At 47.3% G+C, this 17,699-nt stretch overlaps 1 protein-coding gene across 5 annotated transcripts in view; it reads left to right on the forward strand.

The window, feature by feature from the left end:
- Positions 1-17,278, forward strand: part of Gpam (glycerol-3-phosphate acyltransferase, mitochondrial) — a 56,420-nt gene extending 39,142 nt beyond the window's left edge. For 4 of the 5 annotated variants that reach the window (XM_057778237.1, XM_057778239.1, XM_057778240.1 and 1 more), the window contains exons 10-22: positions 2,636-2,735; positions 3,058-3,270; positions 5,000-5,113; positions 5,238-5,323; positions 6,194-6,309; positions 8,404-8,474; positions 9,119-9,383; positions 9,678-9,820; positions 10,816-10,893; positions 11,473-11,613; positions 12,299-12,488; positions 13,324-13,382; positions 13,942-17,278. In XM_057778237.1, coding sequence (XP_057634220.1) covers positions 2,636-2,735; positions 3,058-3,270; positions 5,000-5,113; positions 5,238-5,323; positions 6,194-6,309; positions 8,404-8,474; positions 9,119-9,383; positions 9,678-9,820; positions 10,816-10,893; positions 11,473-11,613; positions 12,299-12,488; positions 13,324-13,382; positions 13,942-14,058 — 1,693 coding nt within the window. In that variant the 3' untranslated portion in view covers positions 14,059-17,278. The remainder of the gene's footprint in view (positions 1-2,635; positions 2,736-3,057; positions 3,271-4,999; positions 5,114-5,237; positions 5,324-6,193; positions 6,310-8,403; positions 8,475-9,118; positions 9,384-9,677; positions 9,821-10,815; positions 10,894-11,472; positions 11,614-12,298; positions 12,489-13,323; positions 13,383-13,941) is intronic. The other variant, XM_057778242.1, reaches the window with a different exon arrangement.
- Positions 17,279-17,699: the final 421 nt, after the last annotated feature.

Below are 17,699 nucleotides of genomic sequence, written 5' to 3' on the forward strand. Positions count from 1 at the left end.
CCAGGCCGGTTAGAGACCCAATCTCAAACTGTAGATAGATAGGTCTTGGTTAATGACGCTCGTGGTTGTGCTCTGGGCTCACGTGCATCTACACATACACATACACACACATACACACATAGAGACAGAGATAGATAGACAGACAGAGACAGACAGACAGAATGAGGGACAGATAGACACACAGGAAGGCCTGCTCTCAGAACTAAGGTGTCTCTTCTGCTGGTGCTCTCCTGTGGTCGTTCCTCCTCATCTAGTTCTCGTGAGGCTTTTATTAAGTGTCAGTGTTGATAATTTCTCATGATTGAGCATTTCTTTTCAGGAGCTCATGCCAGCCTTTGCTCGGCTTGCCTTTCCTTCAGATATAGCGGACGGTAGACAAACGTGTCTGTCCGCAGTTTTCTTTCGTCACATTTACATCTCCACAGTGACAGCACACCTCAGGGTACACTGTTCCCTCACTGAATTTATTCTGAGAATTTCAGAGTGATTTCTCACTTCACCCACATCTCACCCTGACTTCCATATACAGATTATAAAGGAGACCAGAGTACGTTAACATTTTAATATAGCATGGCTACTCACACCAGTGTGAACGCTAATGTCTGTTTACACCAGTGTGAACATTAATGTCTGTTTATACCAGTGTGAATACTAACATCTGTTTGAAGACAATTGCTCCATTTGAGACTGTATATTCAGGAAATCTGACAAACTTTCAACTTCATATCTAAACTTATCAGTGTTGCAGAAAGAGTCTTGGGGTTGGCAGCAGAATTGTTTTGTTTCTGTGTGTGCAAATGAACCTAGGTTTTGGTTTTTTAAACACATAGGTTAGAAGAGGGGATCTGATGCCCTGGAATTATATTTACAGAGGGTTCTGAGCTATCCCATGTAGGTGCTGGGCATTGAACACAGGTCCTCTGAAAGAGCAACCAGTGTTCTTAACTGCTGAGCTGTCTCTCCAGCCCCTGTTACCTGTTTTGTAAAGATGCTTATATTTGATTTTGGTTTGATAAAATTATTCTTACCATAGGGACCTTCATTAGTTATTTGAGAGCATTTTCCTTAAAGAACATTAGTTCACTTTGCAAATTTGCCATGGGCCAGTGCCTGTTTGTCTGAAACTTAAGACAGACTCTTTGGAAAGAGTTTGGAGAGCATGGATAGGGTTTAAAAAACTTTCTTTTTATTGGTTAATTCTTTTTGTTTGTTTGTTTGTTTGTTTGTTTCTGTTTCCAAGGCAGGATTTTACTCTGTCACTCTGACTGGCCAGCAGTGTAGGCCAGGCTGAACTTGAAAATCCTGTCTCTGCCTCCTGAGTGCTGAGGATAAAGGCAGCACCATGCTCAGCCATTGATTTGGTTTTGACAGTTTCATAGATGTATGTAGTATATTCTGATTATTCCCCTCCTCAGCCTCTCTTATTTTTCTCTCATCTCTGTTAACCTTACCCCATCCCTACCAGTCAGCCCTTTCTCATATTCATGGCTTTTACTTTTGTTTTCTTTTGTGTATGTGACCCGTTTGTGTTTAATTTTTTTAAGATTTATTTCTTTCATGTGTATGAATGTTTTGCCTGCATGTATGTATAAGCATCACTTGTGTGCCTGGTGTCCAAGGAGTTTAGAAAAGCTTGTCATATCCTCTGGAACTGGAGTTACAGATGGTTGTGAACCACCATGTGGGTGGTGGGAATTGAACCAGGGTCCTCAGCAAGAAGTCAGTGCTCTTAATTCCTGAACTATCTGTCCAGGCCGTGAGCCATTTAGTTTAACCAAGACCACCCATCTGTGTGAGCACTGGACAGACTGTTCACTGGAACCTGGAGGACTCCATCTACATGACCACTGGACAGACTGTTCACTGGAACCTGGAGGATTCCCATCTACATGACCACTGGACAGACTGTTCACTGGAGTCTGGAGGACTCCCATCTGTGTGAGCACTGGACAGATTGTTCACTGGAGCCTGGAGGACTCCCATCTGTGTGAGCACTGGACAGACTGTCTACTAGAGCCTGAAGGACTCCCATCTACATGACCACTGGACAGACTGTTCACTGGAACCTGGAGAATTCCCATCTGTGTGAGCACTGGACAGACTGTTCACTGGAGTCTGGAGGATTCCCAACTGCATGACCACTGGACAGACTGTTCACTGGAGCCTGGAGGATTTCCAACTGCATGATCACTGGACAGACTGTTCATGGGAGCCTGGAGGACTCATCAGTGGATATATAACTGAAGGCAGTGACTCTCTACTTTTAAATTTAGAAGCATTCCAAAATCTTCAAAACTGTGTCATAACCTTTGAGGATGACATCAAATCAGAACTCCTTTTTGGCTTAGAACTTCCGCAGCGGTACCCCAGAGGCTTAGAACTTCCGCAGCGGTACCCCAGAGGCTTAGAACTTCCGCAGCGGTACCCCAGAGGCTTAGAACTTCTGCAGCGGTACCCCAGAGGCTGAGGAATGGGCGAAGCGTGTCGACGGCATGAAGACTGAGCTTTGCATTTCCACTGTCAACATTCGAATGACTCGGGACTTGTGTCTGCATGGACAGTGCTGTGGATTAGCTTGACATTTGAGTCTGTACATGTTTCCTTATAAGTAATTCGTGCGTTCTCTCATTTGTAGCACCTTGATTCACAAGCTTGGGGGCTTCTTCATAAGAAGGAGGCTTGATGAAACCCCAGACGGACGCAAAGACATTCTCTATAGAGCACTGCTTCATGGGGTGCGTATGGCCTTTAATTTTCCTCAGCACTGTAGTGTTAGCCATCACAGAGAACGGTGGAGCTGTGTTGGAACTAGGATTTTTATAAATTTGTTCTTTGATTTGGGAGATGACTGGCCAGAGTGACTGACCATTTTTTTTTTTTTTTTTTTTGTAATCTGCCTCGTATGACTTTGGTGGGATGCTCTGCAGTTCTGGATAAGGGGAAATGATTAGTTAGTGGTGACGTTACGTTTTCCCCTGTTTCGTCTTAAGATTCTGCTGTTCTGAGCTCATCTGAATTGCGAGGTCCTAGTTCACGTCTGATTCTCTCCTGTCCCAGCACATAGTTGAACTGCTCCGGCAGCAGCAGTTCCTGGAGATCTTCCTGGAAGGCACGCGCTCCCGGAGTGGGAAGACCTCCTGTGCCCGGGCAGGGCTGCTGTCGGTGATAGTGGACACTCTGTCCTCCAACACCATCCCTGACATCCTTGTCATTCCTGTGGGCATCTCCTACGATCGGATAATCGAAGGCCACTACAATGGTGAACAGTTGGTAAGGAGCCAGCCCGCACAAGGCCGTCTTTGCTTTTCAAACTTTGCTTTTATATTGAATGGTTAGTGTTAGATCAGAGTGGCATTTTGCTAACGTGGTTTTTCTTGTTGCTTATCTGAAACCTTCCTGAATGGGCATGGTGAGCTGCCTTCATCATGTCTGTCAGCTTGTGAGTGAGTCTCTTGTGTTTCCCTGGGCTTGGAGAAGTACGTAAATTCATACGTCAGTGTTGGCCTTGATCAAGGGATTGCAGGTGGAAAGCCACTTGTCAGTGAGCTGTGATCTCCACTATGTGGGCAGTGTGGGTATCCATGCCCTCCTCTCTGAGGTATATGGTTTGATTCTGAGCGAATTTCAGTGAATCCTGAAGACCGGCTGGGTCACATTGGCTGAGCAACTGCAAACTGATGTGATAAATGGGAGTGATCTTTTCAGCAAACTTTTGCCAAAGGATGCCCAAGTCATAAATAAGCACTTAGATTGAATATCAGAAAGTCATCACCTGTGAACCTAGCACCCAGATGATGGAGTGACGTCAGGGCCCCAGAAATCTTCCTATACCTTTCCTCTTAATCTCCTCCAGGAGAGCCACTTGTCCAGCCTCTTGCAGAGAGATTGGTTTTCTGCATTGCTGCGCTTTATATAATAATAATTAATAATAATAATGTTATGTGGTTCTTTTGTATCTTATTACCTGTAAGCTCAGTCACTTGTGAGGCTCAGGCTTGAATGCAGTTCAGACCCCATAGGGGAGATGTTCCACTGTGAGAATAAATCACCCACAGGGCTCTTTAGTCCAGCGCATTTCTCCTGGAGCCCTCGGGGTCGCTGTGGATTGTGTGTGTTGAGGAAGGGAGGTGCTAGCTGTAATCTAAGGGTACTCGGTTTGTAAGCACCACCCCGTCCATCAGGCATATCTCCCAGATGGCTTCGCTAGCCGACCACTCTGAGCAGCAGTGTGCGGTGCCAGGGGGCTGGTTTGTTGACTTAGTGTGTAAGTCTTGGGCAAAGCATGTGCTTCAAAATTTGTGTTCCAGTATGTCAGAACCTGGAGGGTTCCTGGCTGCTGGAGGATTTAAGGATAGCGGACTGATGGCTCTCGACAATTTGTGTCATCACTGTGTGTGCCTTGTGGGATGACTTGTTAAGCAAATACTTTCAAGTGTCTCATTAGTGGGAAGGCCACCGTGAGACTGGCTGGCATCCCCCACCTTGGAGAGCAGTTTCTAGGACATTATGTCATTTTGTCCTTCGCTGTTCTGAGCTGTATCTTTGTGAATTGAGGGAATGCGTTCTCAATGTGCTCGCATTACATTTCTCTTTGCTCAGTCTCCTCCCCTGAATGACACAGCTACATCTGTGAGCATCTTTGAAATCTAGGCACTTTCTGTCAGGTTTCAGGTAAAGCAGTCAGGCCTGTCCAGTCTGTGCCTGTGGGTCACATGATCCCAGGGTAGCTGTGAATGTGGCCTGACCCACTTAGAGCCAGAAGGTTGACAACCCTGTCAGTCACTCACTTTTCATTCTTTATATATCATTCCTCTTATCAAGGTAGAACTCAAGTTTCTATGAAAAAATTATTCTAAGCCAGGCATAGTGTCTCATGGCTGTCTCTGAACAGTTGCAAGGGGGCGGGGCTGGAGGATTGCAGGTTTGGATATCATAGTGAGACTGTCTCAGAAGAAACAGCATCACACCAGAGCACCCTCCCCTTCCGTGCTGTATTTAGGGCAAGCCCAAGAAGAACGAGAGTCTCTGGAGCGTGGCGAGAGGCGTCATCAGGATGCTGCGGAAGAACTATGGATACGTCAGGGTGGACTTTGCACAGCCATTTTCCTTGAAGGTGAGAGAGTCTGTGGAAGCCCTGGCCTGAAGCTTGTGTCCGCAGATCCTCTTAACTGCTGAAGACGAAAATACAGTTCATATGTTGTTATGAAGGGTTTCTTCTTTCCTTTTTATTTTTCCAGGAATATTTAGAAAGCCAAAGTCAGAAACCTGTGTCTGCTCCTCTTTCTCTGGAGCAAGCACTGTTACCAGCTATTCTTCCTACAAGGTAGGGTGTTCAGCCCCTGTGCTAGCCCACCTGTTCTGGAACTCTCCTTCCTGCATTGCATGGGGCAGTAGATTAGTGTTAGTAGGAGCATGCTCCTTCTTGTTCCATCCTCAGTGCAGTGATAGTCTTCTTGCTTTGATAAAGATGTGGGAATGCTGCGCTTGCACTCTCTCTCTCTCCCTCTTTTCCTCCCCCTCTCTTTCTCCCTCCCTCTCTCTCCCCACCCCTCTCTCTCTCCCTCTCTGAAGGCTTTGTATAATTTTGTGTTGAACCTTTTTGTGAATCTTGTTAGATGACTTGATATATATACCTTAACTGAATTTATTTGGGGGTCGCTTGGGTTATGCATATTGTGAGTAAGATTTATAAAAGAGTGTTTGATAGTAATTGAATTTTTCAGAACTGAAAATACAGTGTAATTTAGAGCCCTTCCTTTATATTAGGTAAGATGTTGAGTTTTCAGATGTTCTAAAACATGGTCTCTTGCTTCTTGCATTCTTTCTGTCATGGGTTTGGGTGATGTATTAATAGACTGTTTAGTCATTAATAAATAAAGTATTCCGTCTGAAAAAAATGCATTAGGCTCTTGTAGAGGAAAACAACCCAGAGAAATTATCTATTTATAATTTAAATTTAAAATATATGATGATCAGAACTATTCATACATTTAGAAGTTAGTTCTATATTTTTTGCATAGGGCTGGGTGTGGTACATGTCTGTCACCCCAGAAGTTGGAAGGCAGGAGGAGCATTGCAAGCTTGAGGCGGGCCAAGTCTGTAGGGAATTTTAGCTAGCCTGGGCAACAGAATGAGATGCTATCTCAAATAAATAAAGCTGAAGTGTAGAAAACTGATTTTACAAATCTTTTAGACCTAACGATGCTGCTGATGAAAGTCAAGACACGTCCAGTAACGAGTCCAGAAACGCAGTGGACGAAGCCTTCCGAAGAAGACTGATTGCGAACCTGGGCGAGCACATTCTCTTCAGTAAGTGGAGCGCCACAGTTACGCACAGGTCACAGGGCATGTGGAGTAGTGTGGCCGTGCGGGCTGGGAGTCTGCTCAAGTTAGTCTCTCGTGAGTCCGTCACCTATTCCATAGACTGTGATAGGCAAGAACCTGGAAGGAAGGTGACAGTGAGGGGTGGGTGGGTGTCTGAAAAATACCCAGAGGTCCTTGTGCAGCAATTCTCATGGTTCTTAAAACAGATTTTGTTAGGATGATTGTAGATCCTTTTGCTCATAACTAGCCTGAACTATTGTATGGCATGATATCTAGGCTTATAGTTGGGTGTCTCTTTCTCCTCTAGCCCCATGCAGATTTTAACTCAGTAAATGTCGAGTGCTACCCATCCTGCAGCTGTTTCAGCTGTGGGGATGCAGATGAACCCCCAGTGGCTCTGACAACTTCTGCTTTTATCCTGGAATAGTTGTGCACAACTAGTGCATCCAGACTAACTCTGAGCAGAGGGTGAGCCAGCCTCCTTCAAGCTGTCCTTAAATTCCAAGTGCAGCATTCTGCTCTTGAAGACCTGAGCATAGATAGCACTGTGCTGCCCTGGGGCTCAGCTCTTGTTGGCTCTCTTTTCCGTTTCCTGGGCCACTTCTGGCCGTTCCCATCACTGCCAGCAAGCACTGTTGTAGAGACAGGGTCCCTTCCTTCAGCCGAGTCTCCCATTATCCCACCGTGGCTGCTGCTTTTCCTACTTGACTCCCGGCCAGAAGATTGTGTGTGTGTGCTATGTGGATGGAATTGTGTGTGTGTGTGCTATGTGGATGGAATTGTGGACCTCACACATTCTAAGCAGGTGTCTACCCATGAGCCGCCAGGCCCCCAGCCCAGAGAACTTTTCTTTTTCTTTTTTTTTTTTTTTTTTTTGGATTTTTCGAGACAGGGTTTCTCCGTACCTTTTGGTTCCTGTCCTGGAACTAGCTCTTGTAGACCAGGCTGGCCTCGAACTCACAGAGATCTGCCTGTCTCTGCCTCCCGAGTGCTGGGATTAAAGGCGTGCGCCACCACTGCCCAGCCAGAGAACTTTTCTTAAGAATATGTGACTATATCCCACACCTCAGATATGGATGCCAAAGCAGATTTTTCGTAATTGTCAAAGGAAGACAGAAATGAAATAAGTAAGAAAAGCCACCTTCTGATAATCAGTGGTGCTGATGTCTAGTCTCCAAAAATATTTTGTGGCCTTGAATTATTTTCTATTTATTTTACATATTTATTGGTGTTTTAAAGTTTTTCATAAATGTTTTTCCTAATGACTGTTAAATGATGCTGGATACATTGCAAACACTGGAGGCAGCTGTAATTGCAAGTGAAGTATTTCTAAATCCACTGTCATTTCAGAGGCTCACAAATGGCATCTCTGTTTCATAGTTCTCTAGATGACGATAATTTTCTACACACTCAAAGAGCTGGGCTCCAAAGCATAGGTGTGTTCTAGATGTATCTCTGTGTCTCCTCCCCACTTCTCTGGGCCACAATGAAAGAGGAAATGCAAGCATATTGAGCATCCTTGCTAGGAGTGTCTACCAGGCCTTTAGCCTATTTCCTGCAGCCCAGTGAATGTCTCCATGTTTTAAAAATAGAGACTCCAGAGTTCGGGAATTCACTCCAAATCAGGACATCAATTAGTGTAAAAGTTAGAATTTGAGCCCTAATTTTATGACTTCAAGTCTACTGTTTCCTCACTCTTGTACTTTTATTTTTACACATGGAGATACAGAAGAGGGATAAGGCTGTAGCCCACAGCATGCCAAAGCACACAATGGGAGAAGGGGGCTTAGAGTTCCAGATGTGCCTATGTTTTGGGTTTTGGTATTTCAGAAAAAAAACCTTCATTTAGTGACCTAACCTCATTGGTCTGTCATAGAATATGTCTCATGGCTAGTGGTTGCTGTGAGGCTCCATTGTACCAGAACACTGGCAAATCCAGTTATATTTCCATTGTAAGTTGCAGCTATAGGAAATACAGTCGAAGATATGGTTAGCTCCCTGCTCCTGTTTAAAGCCAAGGGACTTCCAAGGTCTCGTGTAAGTTAGGGCAAGGCCAACTAATGCTCTGTTTCTTTCCAGCTGCTAGCAAGTCCTGTGCTATCATGTCCACCCACATTGTGGCCTGCCTGCTCCTTTACAGACACAGGCAGGTACGTCCGGTGGTCCTGGTGGTCCTAGGAAGCCTGGGTGTGTGTCTACCTGTTTTAGGCTGAGGCAGTGAGAGGAACAGTGACAGAAGCAGGGCGTCCTGCCCAGAATTCACCAGCCCAGTGAGGGGAGAAGTTGCATGAGATTGAGTCAGACTGTAAACGTTTAGACCAGAAGGATGCTCCCTCGCTCTGGTGTGTAGTTAACTAAAGTAAGGCATATTTCTTACTTACGGTATGCATTCTGCTGGAGAAGTTCCAGGAAAGTTGCTCTGTATGTGAGAGCTCCCTCTGCCCTCCCATCATAGGCTTGTGGAGCTCTGCTGTGGGAGAGTTCTTCGTATTCTTTGTCACGCTCTTGACACCAGACATGGGGCCTGTATGTAGGCACCAACTAAACATTTGGGAGGCGAGTGCTTCAAGCGGGGTCCTCCCTGATTACTGATCGTGACTCTCAGACTGTGTCTCCTTCCCTTGGTGGTCCCTTGTGCTCAGGGTTTATGATGTGACATCTGCCCTGACATCCCTACCGCTCGCCTTGCTGGTCTGGGCCTGTTGCTGTGTGTACACGGTGGACAGCCACAGTAGGAAGAAAGTCTGGGAGATGAGACTTTCTGCCGTCACAATCCGCTTTTGTCTCTCTGTAGGGCATCCACCTCTCCACATTGGTGGAAGACTTCTTTGTGATGAAGGAGGAAGTCCTAGCTCGTGACTTTGACCTGGGATTCTCCGGGAATTCGGAAGATGTCGTCATGCACGCCATCCAGCTCCTGGGAAACTGTGTCACCATCACACACACGAGCAGGAAGGACGAGTTTTTCATCACTCCCAGCACAACTGTCCCCGCAGTCTTCGAACTCAACTTCTACAGCAACGGGGTGCTTCATGTCTTCATCATGGAAGCCATCATAGGTATGTTAGCCGGCAAGCGCCTTGTTTGAGGGGTGCACCACTGTAGCTTAGTCTCCAGTGAAAATGTTGCCGTGGATTGCATTCCCAGCACTGCGCTCTTTACTATGGAGCTGAATAGAGCTGTGGGAGACCAGAGGACCTGAACTGCTTACAGAATGGGAGTCTGTGAAGTTTTGCTTACCCTTCTGAGGCTTCGGTAGACCGTTAGTTTTGTTAATAGGCTTTAATGGTAATAGAAGGGCCACCTGGCAGTGACAACCCTGCTGTCCCTCACTGCTCCTTGTGTTTCCTCAGCCTGCAGCCTGTATGCTGTTCGGAATAAGAGGGGCTCGGGAGGGTCTGCTGGTGGCAATGGCAGCTTGATCAGCCAGGAGCAGCTGGTGCGGAAGGCAGCCAGCCTGTGCTACCTTCTTTCCAACGAAGGCACCATCTCTCTGGTGAGTGAAGGCTCCGCCGTGCTCCCTGATCCTTTCGTATTGTTTGCATGAACACGTAAAGTACCTTTGCTTTTCTCTAGAGAGCGTTTGCCCTGTGGCTGCAGCTTTCTGGTCCACTCTCAGTCTCAGTGACTACTAGCCTAGCTTGGCCTTGACTGTCTTGCTTTGTCTGGCTGAGTGCCCAGTGCCCTGGCTCTGAGACATGAGAGATTGCTGGCAGTTCTCAGTCAGACCCCAAGTTACTGCTCAGTGGCTGTGCAGAAGGTGCTGTGTTGGGTGTCAGTAAAGAGCACACTCACTTGTGGATGTTGGAACCCAGATGATAAATAGGTAGAGAACACCTCAGCTTACACACTCAGGGGCTCAGACATGTGAGTGTTCCCCTTATCACATCCTTACACCAGTCGGCGTTAAAATGAGTCTACGTAGTAAGTAGATTTTGGGTACTCAAAACCAAGTACAATCTATTTTTGCACTGTGTTACTCTTTTTCTCTCATATGACTCATGATTGGGACATTCACGAGTGTGTGCATTTTGAATGTGGTCGTCTTGAACATGCTCTTCATGTGTGTTTGACACTTGGGTGGCAGGATCAGGAGGGGTGTGGGCAGATAGGGCTTCTAAAGTTGGGCCTCGTGTTTTCTATGGGTCTTTCCCATTACTGGAGTGCTGTGTTTCTTGTTCATTACTCATGTGAACTGCCTTCACTGTGAGACAAAAGTTCCCAGAAGGTCCGGGCAGTTGGTCCTTCCAGGGCTCGTCCTATTCAGGGCACTGGGCTCCGGAGCTCTCTCCATAGCTGGGACCACATAAGTGCGTGGCCATTCCTGGACTCTTCTCTGGCCTTATCATGACCATTTATCAAGACGTGGACATCAGAGATCCTAGGACTTTGTCAGGGTGGAGGAGGCGGTGGAGCGGAGGGGCTGACAGCCACTCTGCAGCCTCCAGGAGAAGGGGAGGCCGACTCACCTTTAAATGACTTTCTTTCCAGCCCTGCCAGACTTTTTACCAAGTTTGTCACGAGACAGTGGGAAAGTTCATCCAGTACGGCATTCTCACGGTGGCGGAGGTGAGAGCGCAGCGCCTTGATTGTCTCTGCTTAGCTGCTCCCTCTTCGTTTTCCTTTCCTACCAGTTATTTATTTAAATTACCACTTACCTCAGCTACTAAATCCACTTGCTATATGTATTTATGTCCAGATGATAGAAAAGGACAGTAAGAATGGGACACAAGGGTCTTGGGATCGTTTACTATTTTGATTTCTTTTATAAGTGGTATTTTCTAGATTAAAACAATATTTTGATTTGATTCTCTGACATCCAGAAGTTGGTTCTGGGAAGGGACAGGAAGCATATCACTTGTAGCTCATGCGTAATATTTTTATCTGTTGAGATTCGGGTCTGCTCTGATAGATTCCGTGTCCTTCAGAGGGACTGGGAAGCAGCTCTCTGTTTGGGGAGTGTAGTCCTCCCCCACTCTCCATCTGTCCTTCTCCCCTCCTGCCTCCCAAGGCTGGAATCAGCCTGAGGGCTGCGCCGCAGGGAAGGATGAGGCAGGCTCTGAGAAGAGATTGCTCTGTCGGGGTTGATGGGTGCTTGGTTGTGTGCCTCGGCGTGTGTTCTTACTGTCATCCGTCCTCTTGATACAGCAGGATGACCAGGAAGATGTCAGTCCTGGCCTTGCAGAACAGCAGTGGGACAAGAAGCTTCCAGAACCTCTGACCTGGAGAAGTGACGAGGAAGATGAAGACAGTGATTTTGGCGAGGAGCAGCGAGATTGCTATCTGAAGGTACTTTGTGAAGGATTCTGGGTGCACAGCAGCGAAGCGTTAAGTTTATGTTACAGCGGGATAACAGGGATGGTGACTTACTCATGTCCAAAGTACGTGTGGGCCAGCGCTAGCCAGCTCTGGTACCTTTCACTGAGAAAGTCATTTCAATTCATGCCTTATGTTGTCAAGTTTGGGGACTGGTAAATGGAAAGGGAATGGTATTTGAAGAGCTAGGACGAAGAAAGGAGGTGACTTTCAGCACCTCCAGGAGATGCTCAGGTGGCACCTGACACCCATCTGTACCCAGTGTCCGCAGGGCAGACACTTAGGCACGCCCTCTCTTTCCATTTGGGTCTTACTAGTTTCCCATTGGACAGTGGTCTAGCTTCATGCACAGGAAAACATAGTTGCTGTTCTCTGTGTTTTGCGTGCATGAGTAGCTGCTATGTTTGGATTACAAACCCTGCAGGGCTCAGCCCCAGTTCAGCTGTTTTCAGCGATGAGACTTCGTTACAGTGCTGTCAGTCCATTGGGACGATTGCTCTAGATGACTGCTGAGTGGACCTAGCCCTCGGGTCCCGCGGAAGGAATGAGCGCACTGAATGAGCGTTCAGCTGCTCTTTCCCGGTTAACCTGTGCTGGGGCAGCCGGCTCTGCTTTCCTGTCCCTTCTTGTGTCCTCACCTCCTCCCTCACCCTCTCAGGTGAGCCAGTCCACGGAGCACCAGCAGTTCATCAGCTTCCTGCAGAGGCTCCTGGGGCCCATGCTAGAGGCCTACAGCTCTGCCGCCATCTTCGTCCACAACTTCAGTGGTCCAGTCCCTGAGTCTGAGTACCTGCAGAAGCTGCACAGGTACCTTCTCACCAGGACAGAAAGGAATGTCGCAGTCTATGGTATGTGGAGTCATTGTTTTGGCTTCTTTTAGAACTGTTGCCCTATTATATAAATCTATTAATTTGGGGAAGTTGGGGAAAATGCAGAATTATGCTGACCTCATTCCTTAGACCTGCCTGGTATGTCTTATAAATTAAGTGGTACAGTTGTGTATTCTCTGTCTGCTGTTTTGCAGTTAACATGATGTGTGAGATTCATGCGTGTTGCCTGTGGTTCTGTCTGCTGTGTAGTCATTCACTGTACAAGTGCCACTCCCTTTCATTTTGCTGTTGATGGGTACTGGGCCATCGGTAGTGAAGAGCTCTGCACCCGTCTCCATCCAGGTGGTCACTCACCACAGCTGAGCGCATGCCCTTGGCGTGTTAACAGGACAGTCAGCGTCAGGGCCAGAGGGGGTAGAAATGGTTAATCCCATCATGCCTCTTAGGGACACCCGTCCCGGGCCCTTGGCAAGTTAGTGGCAAACGGGTTAGAATTCTTGTTTCCTGATCTCTGGACTTGAGCTTCACGCCGTGGCCTCAGAAGCATCCCCACATCACTGTCATCTTTTTAGAGTTTTACAGACCATTTTGTTGGATTCTCACAAACCCCTGCGAGGCGGATGCTCTGTGTATCTTCCCTCTCCCCCCGACTCTTTTTTCTCTCTGTTTTCCTTGGCAGACGATAGCATAGGTTTAAAGAGCTACTAAGTAGTCGTTCGAAGGAGGCCGTGGGAGTTGCCAGTAGCAGTAGGGAGCTCGCTCCAATCTGGGCTTCTGCTTTCACACTCTGTAGCCTCCAGTGTCGGTGTGTGCGGAGCCTGAACACTGACAGGGCCTTGTTGTTTCTCTGCAGCTGAGAGTGCCACCTACTGTCTTGTGAAGAACGCTGTGAAAATGTTTAAGGACATCGGGGTATGTGTCCACCACCGTGCTGCCCTTTTGTCCTGTGTCTCCAGCCTGTCGCTCTCCTCTGTGGGGTCCAGAAGAAGCATTTTCTGCTGGACTAACTGGGGATGCATCTCCTAGGGGGAGGGTTGGGGCAGGGCATGTCGAAGGCATGTTTGATTCTGCAGGTTTCACATTCATCCCCAAACTAGAAGTAACAGCCACTGGGCAGGTTCTGTGTTAACTATTTCATAGTCTGTTATTTTCTTGCATGTTTACCAGCTTTGCTAAAATTAGCCTCAGGTTTTTTTACCTTCATGTATGATGCGCTCCACGGAGCCGCACGTGACCTTTGATAAGGCCTTGTTTCTGACTTTAATTGTGAAAGCCAAGGCACTGACTGAACTTCCCCCAGAAACCCTGTCTCGCGTTTCCGGGCTTGCTGCAGACCCACAAACCTGCGTGCTAACACCGAACACTCACACCTCCACGCCACGTTTCTGTGGACATCCATCTGCGGCTGCTAACAGAATGCCCCCTCACCCCGGTCCTTTCTTGACTTGTGTTTTCTCTTTCCTCTCTTCAGGTTTTCAAAGAGACCAAGCAGAAGAGAGTCTCTGTTTTAGAACTGAGCGGCACTTTCCTACCTCAGTGCAACCGGCAGAAACTCCTGGAGTACATTCTGAGTTTCGTGGTGCTGTAGGGCTTTCTCGGCACCTACGGCAAGGGAGGGGCCGCTAGCAAGGGAGTCGCCACTGGCAAGGGAGTCTCTGCAGGCTCCAGTCTGACCCAGAGCGGCAGGTGACCTGGTGTGGCCCGCCTGCCTTACCTGAGGAGACCTCCAGGAAGCTGCGTGCCTTCTGCCCACCCCGTGGACCTGCGCTCCGCCCAGCACCGTCGCAGTGGTCTGTGCGGAGTACTCGGGGCCAGTGCCGTGTGTGATTCATGATCTCTAGGTCACTAGGGGAAATCTCAGTAAGTTATTTTGGAGTTTATTAAAGATTCACATTTTAAGTTTGACTTTTAAGGACTAGTTACTGTGCTGGACGTAGAGGTGTCTGTAGAACTGAGTCCTGTACAGTATGTAATGATGTTTCCTTTACAGTGACTGGGTCCATTCTCCGTCTCCCTCTTACTGTTACTGCTGTCAGCAGAGCTCTGCTGTGCTTTACTAAGGAATGACTCTGCCCTGGGCTGGCAGGCTCAACGTGCGTTTGAATGGCTGCCTGGAAGCAGACGATACTGTGTAAGGCAGGAAGTGAGGTATGGTGACCAAAGGGCCAGTGCCATGAGGTGAAGCTGCGCTTGGCCAGGAAGGTGGCACAGGAGGCTTTGCTCACACGACAAAGTGCCATGGAGTTAATGCCCAGCAAGTGCTTAGAGTTGCTGCTGTTTGGCAGCTGTACCCTTCCCGCCCTTTAAGGGCAGGCATCTGCGCTTCTTAGGGGCCTCCAGCCAGTCAGCTTCTGTGCTGGTTGTAGCTCGGCTGGAGAGTTTCCAGACACTGTGCACTCGCTGTCTGGACGACTAGTACTCAGATGGCGTGCTGTGCAGCCTGTGTGGCGTGCACAGTGACCCTACAGAGCGGCAGATGGTTGTAGGCCTTTGTAGATTTTAAGCTCTGAGAAGACTCCTTGGTTCTTTAGATATTTGTATGAGCTACATACCCAAACTCCATTGCCACTTAAAGGCAAATAATTATGAAATTTTTCTGTTTTCAAGGGGTAGGTGCCTTTTTGTGAGCAAGGAGCATAATTGTTGGTTACTTGTGGTAATGATGGCGGTTTCTTAATGATCATGTGACAATACAATTTCTAGCAATCTACTGTCCATATCTCTATGATTTTATGGAATAGGAACTTTTCTGATGAGTGTTCCATATATAATTTGAATTTATAAAAGTATTAGGGATGAGACTTGTACTTTCCTGAACTTGAATTTTTAACACTAATAGTATCCTACCAGAGACGTGTGTGTTCGGGGAGGTGGGATCCTGCCTGGCATCACACGGTGCATGAAATGGCTGGTTTGGAGCTCAGAGCAATAATGCTGTGCTGTGCTGGTCTCTGCCCTTCACAGTTGTGCATGTCAGATCCCCTCTCCTCTGCATCAGTTCCCTGTCCATTGTAGCGTGGGTGTGGAGTGAGATGTTCACCTGTTAGCCTTCCGTGTTGATAACGAGGGTGGACTGTCCCAGTCCACCCGGATACCCAGAGAGTCTGGCTTACTCCCTTGGGGACACCCTTCTGGGGACTCAAACATTTTGCTGAAGGTAGCTGCATACCTGTGGACCTGACCTCCCAGTGGGCACTGCTGCCCTGCCTGGCACCTGCAAGCAGTTGCTGCTTCTGCAGCTTGCACAGAGAAACGCGCTTCCCTTGCCATGGCCGCCCTTCCGGTCTGTTTCGTTTTAGGGGCTTCAGTTCATGCGCTGTTGCCAGACTTAACTCACTGTGAGATATGTGTGCATGCTTTTGTAATCAACTGGTGCTTTGAAACCTTTTTAACGGAGGAGAACTCTCAACCAAAGTTATGCTCATCCCAACAAGCTGACCCTTGAATTAATTTAGCACAATTCATTCTTCAGTGCCTCGTTAGGAAGAGAAAAGGCATCATGATAAGACTTGCAGGTAGCCTCTTGGCTAGTAGAGACGGCCCCTTGTTTTCATCAGTGGGTGGCTTCCCCGGAAGATTAAACAAACTCGGTGCTTGTGTATAATTTATTAGTTTACTCTATTGCATTTCTGTCAAACTGAAATGCATGCCCTTCAGGGGAAGACTGTGAGTCAAGTTAAATAAATAAAAACCTAATTCTAAGCAATATGAAGCTGCACTTCTTTTTAAATGAGGCTAACCCAAGTAAATCAGAAAGGGGAGGGAGGAGTATTTGCTTTTGTGATCCTCTTGAACCAAGTGCTAAGGGGAGTGCAGCCAGGGTGCATGCGCTGTGCCCTTCTTAGCTCTGCTGAGCCTTGGCCATCGTGAGGGTGAGTGCAGAAAGTAGATCTGGGGTGGCAGCGAGCGGGAGCTGGGACCAGAGTTCCTGCACCCTGTTTCCCATAGTGTTCTGAGATGTGTGTCTGGGTTCTGGGGTATGTGGGACACTGCAGCACACTGCAGCACTGCAAGGGTTCATTCGGCACTACAAAAGCCTGCTGAACCTAGGATTTCCCAAACTGTTCTGACCTCAGGACCTCTCTCCCCTCTGGGGCGCCTCACTGCATGCCATGGAAAACATTAATTAGTTCTTTAAGCAGACCAGTTGGTCACAGACAGTGGCGCCAAGGCAGAATTTGCAGAGTTTTGTTACCATCCACGATACACCGAGTGAGGACGTTATTTTTCCTCGCTGGAAAGCGGAAGCACAGAACATTGGCTGGAGTGCTTTCCTTTGACGGAAATCAGCTACCCACAGCCCTGGCCTTTTAAACTGAAAATAGCAGAATTAATACAAGAATGAATTGGGGTAAATAATAAAGGTTTTAATTCAGATCTACAAGAAAACACTGCACAATTGAATGCAGATTTTTATCCGTAGATAACTGTAGTGTTTTGAAATGATAGACTCTATCTTTGATGTTTATAAGACTTACTATGGGGTGTAAATCTGTTTTTTAACACTTTTTAGGAGCTTGAGAGTTGCCATCTGGCATTTAGTTTAGCACAAGCAATGACTGCTTCTCGAGACTCTCGACCTTCCTTCCCAACAGCTAAAGGGCTAATTGTCTCTATGGAAGGTGTTACAGTATTTGCCCATTGTACAACCTACATGAGATTGTTCTGGAAAGAATTACTACTGTAGACTAGCATTGTATGATTTTGTGAGTGGCACTGCCTTGGAAGTGTTGGCTGATTTTTATGCCTGATGACGGTGTATCCTGAGAAGCATGGAAATGGATTTTGTTTTAATAAACCAGAAAAAAAAAAACCCAACCTGTTGTGGGATGTTATTTTAACTGTGTTACATTTGTTTCTGCTGCTTTTGTTAACAACGCAAAGATGTGTTACATTTGTTTGATTAAATACAATTAATCTGGGGTCAGGAGGCTGAGTCAGCAACTAGTTGACAGGAAGTGGTAGGGAGGAACTAAGTGTAGCAAGATTCTTCAATGGGGACTGAGCAGAAGGACACCCCCTTTTCCCAGAGACACCAGCAAGGAGAGAAGTTAGCTATTTATTCAGCCTCTGGGAGCTCGCAGGATTTCACCTCAACCTTTGTATCCTGAGTTCTGTAGAAGGATAGAGATCTAGGTTAAGTTCCTTTAGCAGCTGTGGTAGAGCCGGTGCCTGGGGAGACAATTTCGTAGCTGCTGAGTCGCAGCTGCCTCTTGAAACAGTTGCTGA

Source organism: Chionomys nivalis, chromosome 8 (genome assembly GCF_950005125.1).
Source record: "Chionomys nivalis chromosome 8, mChiNiv1.1, whole genome shotgun sequence".
In the NCBI taxonomy this organism is placed as follows: Eukaryota; Metazoa; Chordata; class Mammalia; order Rodentia; family Cricetidae; genus Chionomys; species Chionomys nivalis.